The sequence below is a fragment of the Lycium barbarum genome, chromosome 6 (assembly GCF_019175385.1).
Source record: "Lycium barbarum isolate Lr01 chromosome 6, ASM1917538v2, whole genome shotgun sequence".
Classification (NCBI taxonomy): Eukaryota; Viridiplantae; Streptophyta; class Magnoliopsida; order Solanales; family Solanaceae; genus Lycium; species Lycium barbarum.
Genome location: NC_083342.1, coordinates 65638778 through 65657044, shown reverse-complemented (window position 1 = coordinate 65657044; position 18267 = coordinate 65638778). Strand labels below are relative to the sequence as shown.

Below are 18267 nucleotides of genomic sequence, written 5' to 3'. Positions count from 1 at the left end.
ATATAAGATGATATAGAAGTTTTGTTGAGGAGAGTGCATTTTTTTTTTAACATGATTCTCTATAATTCCCTATTAGTATATTAGATAGACCATATGAGTTTCATAAAGGGCTGACGAGTTTTTTTGAAGAAATGAAAGAAGTATTCTGTGATACCATCCTGATATATAAGAGATTGGGCAATACCATATTGGTTTCATAGTTTTGGCGGGGGCATCCAGGTAAATAATTTTGGGGACATAAAAGTAAAAGGATATATTCGGGTAATTATTTTGCCTGCGGTGGGAATCTGTGTTCTTTTCCCTAATTTTTACTGACTGCATTATAAGTTAGTATTAGTAGGTATAAATCTCTAATTATTATTTTTGTTAGTGTGGGTTGGTACGTACTTCCCCAAAAGTTTTTGGGTCGCCTAAGGTCCATTATGCAAAAGTAGTATTAGTGCAGGTTGATGTCGGCCCAGGAGGTCCGAAAGAGGTGAATAGAGTAAAGAGCAGTTCCCTTGTTTTAACGAATCAGATAGATCTCATTGTTGTTGGCCTACTTAGCTTAACACAAGGAAGGAGGCGTTGACATATTTTTATCGTCATCGTATATGCTCGTAGGAACCGGTGACGGAGGGCGGAATTCGAAATTAAACTTTCCTCTCCGTATAGTCAAATTATCCAGAGATGCAATTGTAAAACCGAAAATTATCTATTCAGTTTTGGTGTCGGTGATATATGGCTTACAGGAGGAAACAGCAGGTTACGAGTCCTCCTCCAACACTTGCCGATGAGAGTTCTTCTTCATCATCTCTGGCTGCTAAGGCCATAAGAGCATCATCTGCCTACAAAGACTCTTCTCTTTCCTCCGCTTATGGCCAGTCAGCTCTTTCATCTCCTCGCGGTTCATCTCCTGGCGACTCAAATCCGTTACGCTCTTCAACAGCATACAAAGACTCTTCTCTGTCACCCGCGTATGCTCAATCATCTCCTCGCCACTCAAATCCCTTATCATCTTCTGCTCCAGTTTCAACACCTAAGGTTACCTCTACCTTGCCTTTAAGGTCTAAGCATAACACATTACAGCTTTTCTTTGGCATTTTACTTGCTCGTTTCACATTCTTGCCACAACTGCTGCGGTTATTTTTCCTTCATTTCAGTATCTTGACGAATTTTGGGCGGCAATATGCTGATTTTGCTTTGCCAGTTGAAAAACTTTAACATCTTGTTAGGGGTTTATTGAGTCTACTGTCTTCTCTTCTTATTCGTTTTTTGTGGGCCAAAGAACTCACTTTTTCTCATGTTGACTTGTACTTTTACATTGATGTTACAAGTAATACTGATATCTGCTGTTTTCTTAATCTTGTTTTTCCTTATGCCTGTGCAGGTATATAATTGTCAAATTTACATAATCTTATGTTTTGAAGGTCTAGGACAGGTTTTGTAGGAAAAATAGATAAAGGAGGAGTTTTTCCATTTTCTTTGTAAAATGTAAAATTGATCATCCGGTTTCTTTTGGTTGTTATGTGTCTATAACTAGATATGTCATCTCTGATATGTAAACTAAAGTTGACATTCAACTTTTCTTTCGCTCCATATAAAAGTAAAGTACAGTAACGAAATGTCTGTTACAGAGTGCAGTGTTCTTCTTCTTTTTTATCCTTGGATGATATGAAAAAAAGGATAAGGATCGGCTGCCAAGCTTTGGCGAGGAAAGAAGTGGAGGGATGGGGAATGGGAAAGGATCTTGCCACCAACTGTGGGGATGGGGGGAATCATAAGATCAGTGATACAGATGTTTTTCCCTGCATCTGCAATTTCAAGTCGTATCTTTTTTTTTTTTGTTGTTAAATAACTGTGGTGTCTGGGCCAGCTTGAGCGCACCTTGACTAATTCCACGGGTACCTTGTATCTCTCACCTGCACCGCTATTTGGTAACTCTGTCTACTAAGGCTGGGACAGATAGAAAAAAAGCTCTCCACTGGGATTTTTGAACCTGAGACCTCATGGTTCTCAACCCTTGGGTGCTTCAAGTGGTATCCTTAGATGATATGGAAAAAGGATAAGGATCGGCTGCAAAATTTTGGGGAAGAAAGAAGTGTAGAGGGATGGGGAATGGGAATCTTGCCACCAGCTGGGAGCATGGTGAGAGGGTAAGGGGGGCAGAAAGACAATTCTTAAAAGTTACTAACCTTGTTGTCAATTGTTTGACTTTGGCCCTGTTTCTTTTACAGCTGATAAATTGAGTTCTCCTTGCTGTAAGATTACTCTTTTTCAAATGCAGGATTCGTCCAGCTATGAGTATACATCAATGAAAAACTTTGGTGAATCAAAACAAGGGATTTGGGGACTATTGGCGAGGAAAGCTAAATCTATTATTGATGATAATAACACAGACCAACCAAAAGTAAGTGAAGTAAGAACGAGGATTCAACATATGCCTGATAGTGCGACCATTGGTCAGGTAACAAATTTATGTTAAAACTGAAAATTTCATGGTTGCATGTACGCTAAAACTTGTCTTTGTATATGTTGTGATGGTCTATGAGTTAGGCTTTGGGATTACAGATTCTGAATTTTGCACCTTTATTTCATGGATTGCAGCAATATGACAGAAACCAGTTGCCTGAAAGCCGTAGAAAAGCTGAGGGCCGTAAATTACAGAAGGGATTAGATGCTCTTGCATCTTCCCTTAATTATATTGGTGGGACCATCGGGAATGCTTTTGAGGTATGCTTTTACATGAAGTTTCTTCCAATTCCATCAAGACATACCACATATTTCTAACTCTTTGAATGTAATAGTTGTGTCGATATGAAAATCTATAGAAAGTTCGATCAATCCACTACGCCTCAATCTAAATTGATTCAGTGGTTTATGTGGATTGTCACCGTCAATTTCATTCCAATACTAATTAATAGTTAGTCTATTAACACATATAAGGCTACAACAACAACATACCCAGTAAATTCCCACAATGTGGGGTCTGGATTAACACATATAAGGCTAAAGGTTAAATTTCACACTTATCCCTGTATGTACATGCAAGTCTCTAACAACTACATAACGACTGTTGGCAAAAGTTGAACTCATAACTGTAACGATGACACAACTAAACCCTAATTTAACTAGTTGGTATCACCTATATGAATCCCTTGCTTCCACTGTGTATGGTGTTTAGTCCTTATAAATAAATTAAAAATGTGTTCGGGTTTTAGCTATGTTCGTATTGATCTGATAGAATTTAGGTAGTTTAGAGTAACTTTTACTTTCGAAAAACTCAAAAGTTAATTAGCTCAGTTTTGTTAGAAAGAAGGTCATAGTTGAACACGTTATGTTGCAATAAGTGGCATTAATTCTTTTATTGTTCAGAAAAGGGCCAAATATACCCCTGTACTATTGGAAAAGGGCATATGCCCCTCGTTATACTTTGCGTCCAAATATACCCCTGCTATTATTCTATTGATTCAAATATACCCCTCCTCTATTAAGTTTGTCCAAGGTGGACATCCAATCCTACGTGGCAATGACATTTGATGAAAGGGGGCCACGTGGCATGCCACCTCAGCGCCTCTAACCCATTTTTCCCCTCTCCTCTATTTGTTCTTCCATCACTAAAATTTTTTTCCCCTCCATCACCGTTGACAAATTTAAAACCTTACAGCAAACATTTCCGACGTGGTACCAAAGATGCCAATGCAAGTCCAAGAACTGAAAAGAAAATGCGAAATGCAAAAGTTAATTAAGAAGGCAAACCTGCCAACGATTCTGGTACTCCTCTGGAAGAACCTCATTAGCCATCGAGCATCCCAAACTAAACCTGGCAGGCAAAATGTTTCATAGAAACTTTAGGGCACCACACCAAGCACAATGCCATTACTGTTAAAGTATCAATTCTCTCATAAGTCTTTAGCACCAATTACACCCTCAAGGACAATTTAATGATTTGCAAGAGCTCAATGAATAGGACCCACCATCCCACCAACCCCCAAAGATTGCCCTCCCAGGAAAATCAAGAACACGAAAAAGAGAAGAAAAAAAAATGCAACGAGGAGAGGCACCTCCCACAAATCAAAAGAGAATAAATCTGGGTTTTAATTCTGGGTCTTCAGTAATATCTCATGTCTTCCCATTTAGATTTGTCAATGATGGCAATGGTGGTGGAGGGGAAGAAAATTTTAGTGGTGGAAGAAAAATTAGAGGAGAGGGGAAAAATGAGTTAGAGGCGCTGAGGTGGCATGCCACGGGGCCCCCTTTCATCAAATGTCATTGCCACGTAGGATTGAATGTACGCCTTGGACTAACTTAGCGGAGTAGGGGTATATTTAAACCAATAGTATAACGGCAGAGGTACATTTGGACTCAAAGTATAACGAGGGGCATATTTGGCCCTTTTCCAATAGTACAGGGGTATATTTGTCCCTTTTCCGTTTATTGTTAAATTTGACAAGCCAATTTAAAAGCCTGGAGTCTTTTCTTATGTGACAGTAAAACTTTGTAGCTAACTGCCTTAGATTCATTTATCTACTGTTGATAAAGGGCAATTGGGTGGGTGGTTTGAGAGAGCTGTGATGTGATTTTAAAATTATTGCATTTGAGGGGTGCAGGAAATAGTACCATGCAACTTAAGGTGGTGTTAAAGCTAGTATCCAATAGGTTTTGACAGGATATGGTAATTTCTATTGATCACATTAAAGCTCTTGAGGAAAAGAAGTGGAGTACAAGCTTCTGTGTTGACTGAATTGCGGATAAATGAATTGTGAGCTGCCAATGGCTAAATCATAATGCCTTTTTTTTTTTAGGGTGAAGTAATTAAATAATATTAGAAAGGCAACAAGTAGGTGCAAAGTTACAAGAAAGATAAAGAGCTGCTTTAAAACAAAATAAACATGAAGCTAGCACAGAAGTATGCAAACTGCCATAAAAGACATCTCCAAAACCCTACTGTGTTGGTTAGGGAACTAACAAAGTCCAAAAAGTTATCTACACTGTTTACAGGAGAAAGAAAGTGCCATCTGAAAAGAGTGATTAAACATCTATCTTTAAGTGTGCTAGTGGAAGTTGAGATTCCATCAAAGCATCTGCAAGTTCTTTCTTCCCAAAGATTCCAAAAATAACTGCTTGGATCATCCTTCAGATCCTTTTGGTGGTCTTATCAACTCTCCAGCCTACCCAGCTAGCAAAGGCATCTTTAACGGGAAGGGGCATAAACCAATGAAGACCAAACAGAGAGTGGAAGAAATGCCATAAGTCAGCTGCTGTGGGGCAGTGCAAAATGAGATGGTTGACAGTTTCATTGTCAGACTTCTCTTCATGCAAGCAGCTATTTCTGACACTAAAAAAGAACTAAAATGTATACTCAAATTCATATCAAGTGAGACAAACTTTAGTTCAATATTGTCTATGACGCGCTTTAAACGTGCTTAGGCTGTGAAGCGAGGCACAAAACATGTTGAGCGCTTCGTCTCGCTTTATGGGCGATTCAGTGTCGTCATCAAAGCTCTAAGGCATACTCTTTCTTGTCAATGAGTGCAATCCTGGAGATGAGACACTAAACAATTGATACTTCACTGTATCATTTTATTTTTCAATTTCTTTGTCTATTTATTTGTTATTCATGCTTATGATTATTAATCTTGGACTACACATACGTATTTATATTTTTTTCCATTTGCGCCTTTTTCATTAAAGCTCACGCTTTATTTGCGCTTTGCACCTAAAGCCTCAGAGGACCTTAGAGCTTTTTTGCGCTCTTCACTTTTGATGTCACTGCTTTAGTTGTGTTGAATCTAAGTTTTTGTGCTTAGAAGGAAGTCCTTTGGATGTATCTTATTGCATTACCTGGATTGTTGCATATGTATGCAAGAGGCATATTCAATGTGTTGAGCATCTTCAGTTGTCACGTTGCAAGACGAGAAACTGCTAACCATTTGGTTTTCATCGTCAATATGATTTAATACTGATGTTGCTTTGTAATAGGGAGACAAATGCACTTTCTTACCATATATTTATAAAAAACGATTTTGGATCTTTTAATATTGGGAAATATCATTTTCTGCTAAATTCTATTTTAAAAACACTTAGTAGGCGTTTGCCGATAGATTCCAAATATTTTTCACTTTATTTGGAATCTATGGAGGAGGAGTTGAAGATGGAGTTGTGTTTGGTTATACTTTTTGCAAAGAATACAACAACAACACACCCAGTGTAATGCCACAGGTGGTGTCTGGGAAGGGTAGAGTGTATGCAGACCTTACCCCTACCTCGTGGAGCTAGACTAGAGAGGCTCTTTCCGAAAGACCCTTGGCTCAAGTAACGCATATCAAAGCAGATTTAAAAGGAGAAAACCGAAGTAACAAAGATATCTTAAATAAAAGGGAAAGCAATACTTCTATTGCTTTTATTCCATCAGAATTTATATTGGTATTTTATTTTAATTGTTTAGAAATATGAACAAAAGCAATAGAAAGAACATTCTCCTATCTTTTTTATACAGAACTGTGGCCTTTTCTTTTTTGTGTTGATGTTATTATTATTATTTTAAGTGTAGTTAAGTAGATATATTGTGTTTTTTCACCTCATAACCGTCGATATTGGTTTCAATTAGGGGTGTCAAATGGGCGGGTTAGGCTGAAATTGGCCCAATCAAAATGGGCTGAGGTAATAAATTGGTTGGGCTAACATTGGCCTAAAAGTTACTTGGGCTGAAATGGGCTAAAAATGGGCTGGGTCATGACCCGCCCAACTTGACCTAGTTTTTTTGAGGGGTCTATTTTCTAGAAAAACATTTTTCGCGAAAAATTATTTTCTCCGATTTTTAGTGGAAAATATTTTTTAAAAAACTTTTTCCGTGGTAAATATTTTCGAGAAAAACATTTTTCGTGAAAAATATTTCCCTTCATATTAAACACACCACAAACTTTTAAGATACATGATACAAGAGAAGTGTATATATTAAAAAAAAAAAAAGGTAAATCTCAAGCAATAAACCCAAATTTAAGTAAATCTTAAGAACGGGCTAGTATTGGGTTAAGTTGGAGATTACTTTAAAATGGGCTATGTTGGGTTGGGCTAAAATCAGCCCAATATGAAATTATCTTGAGCCCAACCCATAAAATTTTGGGCGGGTTGGGTGGGTCATCACCTTTTGGGCCAAATTTGACACCCCTAGTTTCAATACCAACCTCCTGCCTCCTTTTGCTTGATATCTGCCAGGGCTATGCTGATTCTCTTATTTAAATTGAATATCTAGATTCGATATTGGTTTCAATACCAACCTCCTGCCTCCTTTTGCTTGATATCTGACAGGGCTATGCTGATTCTCTTATTAAAATTGAATATCTAGATTTACTTTCACAGGAGGGTCTTGCAGTTGTGGAGAATCGTACCGCAGATATCATTCAGGAAACTAGAAAGCTGCAAATAAGGAAAAAAGATAGCAGCTCTGTTCCGCAGAATAATGCTTCAATTAGCGGTACACGTCAGCAACCTCCGATGCGAGCCCACATGCAACCCCAGACACAGACAGATTTGGAAACTCAACTCAAGGCATCTCGCGACGTAAGGTGGCAACTGTGTAACACTGGTTTAGCAATAAGTTACTGTGCTTTATGGTTTCATGCCAGATTCTAATTTTATTGATAAGTATATGTTAGATTGCTACTGTGAAGCACATAGTCCATCAGATTTAATAAGTGTCCCTGGTCGCCTCTGGGTGGCTATGATGTGCTTATGGTCTCTTATCTGCACAAGTGCGTCACTTTGTCAGACCTAGTGATAGTTACCTGCTTTGACTCTTTATTGTTTCTTTTTGTTCACTGATCCGATCCAGGAGACATCCTGTTTTCGATCTTTTCTCTGTGGATTATGGGGTTTTTTCATTATTCAGGTTTCGTACTTCGTTTGTCAACACTAGAATCCAAAATCTTGTTCACCATCATTTGGAAATATTACAATAGGTAATATGCTGGCATCACGTTGTATTATCCACCACAAGATATTGTTGATCCAAGAACTTCTACTGAATTTTTTGATTTTGATGACTTCAATCTATCTCACTGTTATGGCCTTGCCATCAGTGAAGATATTTTCCTGAATGTTTTATGTCTTGGATATTACATGTATTGTTGTGAGATGCATGATATGTCTGTTTCGAGTTACAGGTTGCAATGGCAATGGCTGCAAAAGCAAAGCTTCTTCTTCGGGAGCTGAAGACTGTGAAAGCTGACCTGGCTTTTGCTAAGGAACGTTGTGCACAGCTGGAAGAAGAAAATAGAATTCTTCGTGAGAGTCGTGAAAAGGGCGGCAATCCTGAAGATGATGATTTGGTATTCCTACTCTCCCTTCCTTAACTCAAAGGATTAGAATCAGCAAAAACACAAAATAATAATAGGAAGTATGAAATAGTCCAGTTCATTATCTTTATGCACTTCATTTAGGGGTCGTTTGGTTGGAAACAAGTTATCCCAGGATAACTTATCCTGGGATTAGTTATTCCACCCTCCCACAGGGATAAAATAACACTACAATCCTAGGATAACTAATCCCGGGATTAGTTATACTGTCATTTTATCCCAACCAAACGTGGGATAAATTCATCTCAGATATAATCCCAGGATTATTTATCCTTATTTGTTGTACCAAACGAGCCCTTAGAGATTAAGCAATTGAGTTTTTGACTTTATGTTTCCTCAGCTGCATTGTTCAGCAGCAAAACTTTCAATATATTCATCTTTGTGTTATCCTGGATCTACTTTTATGGGGTTTATTGGCGGATGAACCCTTTTGCTTTGTCGCCGTAAATCATGGCATGCAGTGATAAGGCATTTGTGCCTGCTTTTTTTTTTGCACTTATTTCAGATTTCTGTTATTTCGGAAAAGTTTGTGTTTATGGAAATAATTGTGGTTGTGATATGCACATATCAGATAAGGCTCCAGCTCGAGACACTTTTGGCAGAGAAGGCCAGGTTGGGTCAAGAGAACTCAGTTCTAACACGGGAGAACCGTTTCTTGAGGGAGATTGTGGAATACCACCAGCTCACTATGCAGGACGTTGTCTACCTCGATGAAAATAGTGAAGAGGTGACTGAAGTGTACCCCATGAAGGTACAAACTTGATATGCTATTATCTCAGCTGATTGTCTATCTTCTTCAAGCTAACTAGCTCCTGTGACCCCCACCCCCAGGTTGTAAGTCCACAACTGACCAAGGATATCTCATCTCATCCTGTGTCATCCTCGGAGCCGAAGGAGGTTTCGTGTGATGTCACCTCTCGGAGCTCTTTTATCCAAATTCCTGCTGAAGATGATTCAGGAAGACACTGATTTCCAGTTACTGGGATGTATTGCCTTTGATCTCCTCCTGCCAGAAGTGTGAATGGGGGTTCAGTGTGATTTCTTTTGGTTGAACCTGGTCATCCCGAAACATAACATGTATTACTATTAACTTTCTTGTATCATTTTTTGGTTATTTTCTTGGTAGGGAAGGGAAAATGCACTGGGGTTGGGGAGAACGTGAATTGTAGCTGTTAAGTTATTGTAAGCTTGCTGGTTCTCTCTGCAACGATGGGGGTGTCCTTTTGCGAATGTATATTAACATGAAGAATTAATATAATGCTTCTTTATTTGACTTAGTGTATTCCACTCTTTATGTTGTCCAAATTGGTTTGGACATGGTTGGTGAACTACTTCAATTCCGCAGGACTGAATTTTATTGGTTTGCACTGGTATCTAGTACTAGCAATGATGGTTAACAACTTAATTTTGAAATTCTCCTTTCAAGTCACAAATGTCTTATAGTTTGGTTTACACCGCAAATAATAAAAAAAAATCTTTGTTAAACTTATACCTAATTAAACAGTTCTACTGTTCTACATAAACTGGAACGGGAGGAGTAACGGTTATCACATTGTTGTTGTTTTTTATCACTCAACCAAACCGATGGAGTATAGATGTTGTCACATTGTTATCTTGAATGAGATAATCTCCTCCATACTTTACCAGGCAAGAAGAACCATTGTAATGGCAGTGACTTCTTGTCAGGACGTTCATGTTGTCACATGGGAATGAAAAATGTTGCTTCGTGGAGTCTTTTTCTTTCTAACTCGTGAATTATTTGTCCTTCTTCTATATAATTGTACTCAGAGCCCGTTTGGCTTAGCTGATTTAAAATAGCTGATAAACATTGAAAAACATTTTAAAATGCCAAAATTGGTTTAATAAATAAGTAGTTACGTGTTTGGATAAAAGTGCTGAAACTGATAATAAGTAGTTGCAGTGTTTGCTAAAAGGTGCCGATGAGCCCTTTTTAGAATGACCCAAATCGGGGTTTCTCCGGCAATCCCACGCACAGCAAAGTAAAAGCCATTTCTAATGCCTGATGAGTCGACCAATTCCTCTACCCCGCAGCTTCCCCTTCTCTTTTTGTCACTATTCCCACCTAGGTCCCGGCAATGAAAATGACGTAAATGCCTTTAAAACTGTTTACACTAATAACGTTTACAAGATTTTAAATTCCAGAATATTCAAATACAAAAGAATTTGTCTCAAATTATTTTTTAATACAAAATTGATTATATATGATTTTTTTTACAAATATTTATGATAAGCTATAATATAATAATTAATTATTTGAAAAAAGTTGTCATTCAAAATCATAGTCAAATAGTAAGCAGAATATGGTATAAAAGCAACTAAAATAGAGAAAAGTAGAACTTCATTGCTTTTGATGTCGAAGACTGATTTATAATAGAGAAAGCTTTCTTATCCAAGTTTGATTGCGTTTAACGTCGAAAAGTCTCAAAGTCTTGATTGTCTCTTGATGGTAGCCGGCAGCGTTGCTGGAATTTAAGAGAAGTGAAATCATGGAGAGAGTTAGGGTTTTCATTTCAGTAAGGGTATTTGGAGAACCATGAAATAATATTAAGGATAGAATAGTAAATTCTTGGTCGATCATGAAGTGATTATAAGCTGAAAAATAATAAGTTATGAATGACCAACTTATGACTTTTGGCCTGTGACTCACTTGAAAAAAAAAAGTTGGCTGGCTCAAGGAAAAAAAAAGTTCTCTCTCTTCAATATTGACGCAAAACCCTAAAACTTGAAAACCTCGGCATGGCCATGACGGCCGGCGGCCAGCCACCATTGGTGGCCGGTGCGCCTCCACACCCTACTACTAATACCACACCAAAATTGAATTATGCTACAGCCCTACAACCATCCACGCAAGAAGAGAAGTTAACAATTAAACCTATTACATACTTGCATGGAGAACCAACAATGTCATGGACAAAAAAGGAATTTGAAGAACTTTCCCGCAGACAAAACTTGAAATACGCAGTGATTGCCAAGTTTTCGTATGGACGGCCTGATCTACATGACCTGCAGACAATTATACCAATCAAATTAGAGATCAAGGGTAAATGAACCATTGGTTTTCTTGAAGAGAGACATATTTTAATATGGCTATCGCTATTTGAGGATTTTGTTGCTCTTACTTCAAGCGCTCGGGATCTATAGTTTAGGGGGAAAATATATCCTTTAAGATTTTTACGGTGGGATCCATGGTTCAATCCATAGAAGGAAACCACTATCTCTATCGCATGGATCTCATTCCCTGGTTTACCCACTAACCTGTTTGATAAGGAATCATTATTTTCTATGGCATACGCAGTAGGCACTCCGTTGGTGATTGATAAGGCTACAAGTAATCAGACTAGACCAAGTTGTGCTCGGGTGAAAGTGGAAGTAGATCTATTGAAAGAACTACCAAAAAGAATTCATATCAGTTGTGTTGATAAGGATACAGGAGAAGTAAAAGCAAAATGGCAGAAAATGCAATACGATTATCTACCAAAATACTGCACACATTGCAAACTTCAAGGGCATGATATATATGTGCTGTTGGGTAATTCATCTAGAATATCGACCCAAAAAAGGGCGAGGAAAGTCATGCACCCAAAGTTGCATCTGAAAAGCCAAAACAAAAAGCCAACAGTGAGGAGAATAAACAACATTATCCTGAAAAGCCAGGTCCAGCAACAAGAAACAAATAACAATGGGAATTATAACAATGGAAAGCATAATAACAAGGAGTGGAATGTAGTGACTAATAAAAAGAACAAAAATCACAAGATGGAGGACAATCAGAAGGTGAATGGTGCAAAAGAAGTTGCTGATCAGAATCAACAAAAAATCAATGATAATCAACAAGGGGTGAGGAATTCTAATAACTTTGCTGCATTGAGTAGCATCGATGGAGATGGTGAACAGTATGTACAAATCATACATGCACAGGATAAAGGAAAGGAGACCACTAAACCATGGGTAGAATCATCATTTGGTAAGCAATTGGATATTACTGGTGATGCACAAAAGAAGGGTGGGAGTACAGGTCAGAAAAGTAGCAAAAAGAATAATGATGAGGAAAGTAGTCTCAGCAGATCAGAACATACCAAGGAGAAAAGTGAGAAACAAAGTTACAATAGCAGCACCTAAAGAGAAAAGCATGACCAACAACATCAAAGCAAGGAGAAGCAAGAGGAACATGATGAAAAATCAAACAAGCAGCAGCAACAAACTGAAGAGGATCAGGAAAACAATATGCCAATTCATAATAACGAACATGAGGTAGCCAAACCTGTTGATGCTGTGGGGGGGGGGGGGGGGGGGGGGGAAGGAACATGTAATTCATGATGTAGACTTAAATAAGGTGCCAGATAAACCACCCGATGAGTTAACTGACTTGACAGTAAAAGGAGAGGATATTGAAATTAAAAGCATAATTGGAGATACTCAATCTTCTTCAAAGGGAGACAAATGAGCAGAAGGGAGATTCAGAGTACAGGAGAACATCAAACCACAAATGCAATGGAAGGAAGTGGTGACAATATGAAGGACAAGGGAGGAGACAAACCAAAGTCTAAAATAGGTGACACACAGAAAGACCATAACAAATTAACAGCCAAAATTTTTGAACCAGGAGGACAAACTGTAATGGAAAGTTGCAAAGAAATTGACATTGGTGATGATAATGAGATGGATGATCAGGATACCTCACAACTCATGCAATAGGCTTTGATCAAAGGACGTGTTTCACCAAGACACCTTGCAAAAACCAAAAAGGAGGCCAACAAGAAACAAACCAGGGAGAAAAGTGTACCCCCAACACTTGTTGGGGGTGTACAGACAAGGAAAACTGCTTCTAAATCAAAAGTTTCCCAATGAATAGTGCACTCATATGGAATATCAGATCTGTTAACACTCAACAGGCTTTTGAAAGAGTGGTGATGTTAAACAGACAGAAGAATTTCAATTTTATAGCATTAATAGAGCCTTTCCAGCATCAAAGACACATAGAGATATATAAATTGTGGGTAGGCATGGACACAGCTTGGCATAACATTAATGGAAAAATATGGGTCTTTGTTAATAAAGGCTATCAGGTGGATACAGAACAATTATTATCAATCAAAATATCAAAGTTAGACGAAGGGCAAGATTTTATCATTACCTTAATATATGCTACCACAGACAGAGCTACTAGGGTGGATTTATCGAATGATCTGTACCATATATCTACCAGCATCAATTCTCCATGGCTAGTAGGAGGAGATTTCAATGTAATAGTGGATGATATTGAGCAATATGGGGGATTAGAAGTGCCATTTGTGGAAGTAGAGGATTTCAATCAATGTATCAACATTTGTCAACTCACAGATATGGGTTTCAAAGGCAGCATGTATACATGGTGGAATGGAAGATCAGATGAACAATGCATTTTCAAAAGACTGGATAGGTGTTTGGCTAATCAATAACTACAAGATACATACCCTAATTTTGAGGTGGAGCATCTGATTAAACAGGGGTCAGATCATTCGCCTTTGTTGATCACTTGCTCAGAGGACAGCAGGGTAATTAAAGAATCCTTCAGGTTCTTAAATTTTTGGATTGAACATCCTTCTTTCCAGGAAGTTGTGAGAACTAATTGGATAGGGCATCATGGATCAGATCCTTTTTATATTTTCCATAATAAGTTGAAAAATCTGAGCAAAGTATTGTCTAAATGGAGTAGAGATACTTATGGGGATATCTTTAGGCAGATAGAGACTTTGGAAGAGGTGGTCAAGATTCATGAACAGGAATTTGAAGAAAATCCTACAGGAGCTAATAGAGAAATGCTACAGAAAGTACAAGCAGAATTGACTAAGTTTTATGCTATAGAGGAGAAATTTTGGAAGAATAAATCTAGTATGCAGTGGTTTATGAATGGAGACAGAAACACAAAATTCTTTCATGCACATGTGAAAGGAAAGAGGAAAAAGCTACAGCTAACCAGAATCCAGAATCAGAATGGTGTGTGGTTAGAGACAGAAGAGGATATTGTAGTGGAAGCTAAAATTTTATTTCAAAATCTGTTTATTGCAGAAGCAGAAGCAACTGAATTTGATATTTTGAAGCATATTCATCGGCTGATCTCAGAGGAGCAAAATAGTGAATTAAAGGTGTTTCCTGATGAAGAAGAAATAAAAAATATAGTGTTTGGACTGAATGCTAATAGTGTAGGGGGGGCCCTGATGGGTATACATGGAAGTTCTTTCAAGCTACATGGGATGTTATTGCTAAGGATGTTGTTACATCCCGTATTTTTGTGCGTCGGAAAGCGTGCGAGTTAAATGACACTACTATCGGAAATGTGGTTATCCCCCAAGCTTATAGGTGGTTGTAGTGATGGTACAAATGTGCTATAAATATTAGAAGTTAAACAAATCTAAGAAACTAAGTTTCATCGAGGTTCAAAATTTATTTGATGAAATACGGTCCAAGCTATAATATCCCGTATTTTTGGACTAGGAAATTGAATCATCCAACATGAGCAAATTTACCCGAGCCCGAAGGATTTGGTCATATTCAAGCATGCAAATTAAGAGCTCGGTGTATAAAAGGAATGAAGTCCTGAAATGATTTAAGATGGAAAAACGTGATGACGATCATTGTAAATAATATTTTTATGTGTGGCAAATGAGGTTATGGACTAGTGCTATATCACATGATCATGATAATGAGCATATGAAGTGTATTAAAAATGATTGCTATTTAAGTAAATTGAGGTCAAGAAATTAATTATGCCGGTAATTAGTTAAATTCAAGGATTTAATTAATGGATCAGTGGAAGATAAGTGATATGATAGTGGATAATTATGGAGTCCACGTGGGACTACCAAAATCAGCCCTTTATGACTCATGTTTAATAGTATAAGTACGTATTGCTGGCTGCTTAATAACCAAGCGTCTTGTCCTTAGTAAATAAAGGGTATGTAGGCCCCATAACCATCTGAGTATTAGGAAACTTTAGAATTCATTACATATTCATTTCAGAACATGTGCTAGCAAAGAATAGACTAGATTAGAGGCAAAAAGCGTGAAAATTTAAGAATGCAATCTTGGGATTTCATTTAAGAAATTTTTCTATCATTGAAGGGGGAAGAACCTGGGCAGCAACGTAATAATCCCTCTATGCAGCAACACGAAAAAGATTCGTGAGGTCAAAGTATAATTCTTGTTGTTTCGTCTTATCGTGTTGTTAAATTTGAGATTTTTTCAAAGTGAAGTAAGATTGAAGAAGAGTATTTTTTTTGGCATATAAGGTAAGAATTTTCCTATTCTTGATATATTTAAATTCATCTAGGTCATAGCTAAATTGTGGGAATTGATGAAATAAACGCGAACTTGCGAATAGAATTGTCGTTTGATAGAATTGGAGTTGGGGGCTATTTTTGTTGTTGTAATTATATGATATAAGGTTTAGATTTGTGGTAAATGATGCCCTTATCATATTGAGAATATTTTTAAGGTTAAGAAGGAAACATAAGAAAAGGTGCTATGAAGTATATGGATTGTAATTCGAGCTTGTCGCTCATTATAGAGTATTATGAAATTGTTATGGACATGCATGTTATGTTTTTGAGATTTATTTGTTGTTGGGCTGTTGTGGTGATATAACGAATTGGGAGATACTAATGATATAGGGGAGATGCTGCCCGTTTCGTTTTAGAATTAAGTTATCAATTAATACATATGATATACGAAAGTCTTCTTAAGTCACGTGCATATTCTTACGATTATAGGTTTGGAATATTAATTGTGGAAATTCATGGGGACTGAGTTCTTGAATGACGTGAGGTATGTAAAGCTGTCCCTTCTTTCTTTTGGCATGTCCTAGACGTAAGTGATGAATGACATGAGCTTTGGGTAATTCCATTCATAATTTCCGAATATGATTCATGATTCTTATTCACTTCTTGATGTTAGAGCTTTTAAAGTAGTTAAGCCACTGCCCTCGAGCTTTCTATATGTTGTATAGTATAATCGTATGTATAAGTCTCTATTCCTAAAGGCTCTATAATGACTAATGTCCTTAACTTTCATAAGCTGTCTCGTATTGATTTGATACCTGTCTATGATCCCTGAGACGTTATTTAATATAGTTCATAATGATATTCAAAGAGCCACTAGGATGGCTAATGTTCTTGATTTTCTATTTTATTATGTCTTGATACGTGTATATAATCCTTGAGGTTCTATTTTTATATAATCCACAGCGACATTCGAAAGGTATTTGATATGACTATTGTCTTGGTTTTCAAATGATGATTCGTTTTGATTATTCTATTGAGTCTCAGATATGATTTAATTTGCATATGGTTTCTCACTACTCTGCTCGTGCATGCCTCAATACATCTTTCACTGAGTCCCGGGCCAGGACATGTTTTCGTGCACAGATCCACTGCATTATTCACCGAGTCCCTCACTAGAGGGACGGGACACATTATATATATGTATATGATGATATGATGACATGATGATATGATGATATGGGGATGGCGGCCAGGATGGCACATGATGATCTTATTCACCGAGTCCCTCACTAGAGGGCCGGGACACGTTATATATATATATACATGATGATGATATGATTTTATTTACCGAGTCCCTCACTAGAGGGCCGGGACACGTTATACATATGCATATGAACAGGATGATTCTCTAATGGTGACATTAAGTTTCATAACGAGTTAAGTCTGATATTGACACCATGATTTATGATTCAAAGGTAAGCCTTGTGGTTTTCTGGTTATTGTACTGGCTTTCTGTACTCCTCACTTCAGTATGATCCTGTTTATTGTATTTATGCTTTACATGCTCAGTACATATTCCGTACTGACCCCCTTTCTTCGGGGGGCTGCGTTCATGCCCGCAGGTACATATGCTCACGTTGGTAACCCGCCAGCTTAGGAGTCCTATTCAGCTATCTTGGAGAGCTCCCTTGTTCCGGAGCCTAGATTTTGGTACAGAATCTCTTGTGGTGTATATGTATTTTATCCAGGGGTACGGCGGGGCCTTGTCCCGTCATATGATACTGTTGTTACTCTTAGAGGTTGTTGTGATACGTCTAAACAATGCGACAGTTTTGAGACGACGTCTTGCCTTGGTATTGATAAGTCTGTATTATGCTAGTTATGGATGATTATAGTTAACAAGTACATACGAGTGTCCAGCTCGGGCACTAGTCACGGCCTACGGGGTTGGGTCGTGACATATGTTATCACTATGGTACATTCTTTCTTTTGTGGGCATGAACTACCTAGGTATGTTACTTGCACTAACCTAGTTTTGTTACCAAAAAAGAAGGAGGTGATTACCTGTTCAGATCTTAGACCTATCAGTTTGAGTAACTTTATTAGCAAGGTATTCTCCAGATTAGTACATGAGAGGCTTGTGAAGTTGCTACCACAGATTATATCACCTCAGCAAACAGGTTTTGTCAAAGGCAGAAGTATTGTGGAAAATATATTGTTGGTTCAAGAAATAGTACATGAAATCAGGATAAGGGGAAAGCCAGCCAATAAAGTCATCAAACTAGATATGGCAAAAGGCTTATGACAGGGTTTCGTGGCTTTTCTTAACAAAAGCGCTCAGGAAGATGGGGTTTGGAGAGATGTTGATAGACATGGTTTACAGAATTAGCTCTAATAATTGGTACTCTATTTTAATAAATGGACAACCTCATGGTTTCTTTAAATCATCAAGGGGCTTAAAGCAAGGAGATCCTTTGTCTCCTACTTTATTTATCATTGCAGCAGAATGCATGACTAGGGCTCTAAATGCTTTACATCATAAAGAGGGATATGTAGGCTATTGGATGCCAAAATGGAGTCCGTATATCAACCATCTTTCCTATGTAGATGATACTATTATTTTTGCTTTTGCACAGTCACATACACTAAAG

At 37.7% G+C, this 18267-nt stretch overlaps 1 protein-coding gene and 2 long non-coding RNA genes across 4 annotated transcripts; 2 read left to right on the top strand and 1 right to left on the bottom strand.

Moving 5' to 3' along the window:
- Positions 1–410: 410 nt before the first annotated feature.
- Positions 411–9609, top strand: LOC132644086 (uncharacterized). 2 transcript variants are annotated; one of them, XM_060360641.1, is made up of 7 exons: positions 411–1023; positions 2267–2446; positions 2587–2712; positions 7342–7542; positions 8145–8309; positions 8908–9063; positions 9168–9609. In XM_060360641.1, exons 1-7 carry the CDS (start codon positions 721–723, stop codon positions 9303–9305), a joined length of 1269 nt encoding a protein of 422 aa, XP_060216624.1. In that variant the 5' UTR covers positions 411–720; the 3' UTR covers positions 9306–9609. The 2 variants fall into 2 exon arrangements, with proteins under 2 accessions (XP_060216624.1, XP_060216623.1); XM_060360640.1 differs by having other exon boundaries at positions 420–1023; positions 8908–9087.
- Positions 9610–10932: 1323 nt separating this feature from the next.
- LOC132599741 (uncharacterized) lies at positions 10933–14514 on the bottom strand. Its single transcript, XR_009566982.1, has 3 exons — positions 13492–14514; positions 11833–11948; positions 10933–11360 (listed from the first exon to the last, which is right to left on the bottom strand). It is a non-coding gene; the product is annotated as an uncharacterized LOC132599741 (long non-coding RNA).
- A 775-nt stretch (positions 14515–15289) lies between these two features.
- LOC132599740 (uncharacterized) lies at positions 15290–18026 on the top strand. The gene is made up of 3 exons (XR_009566981.1): positions 15290–15625; positions 16106–16160; positions 17239–18026. It is a non-coding gene; the product is annotated as an uncharacterized LOC132599740 (long non-coding RNA).
- Positions 18027–18267: the final 241 nt, after the last annotated feature.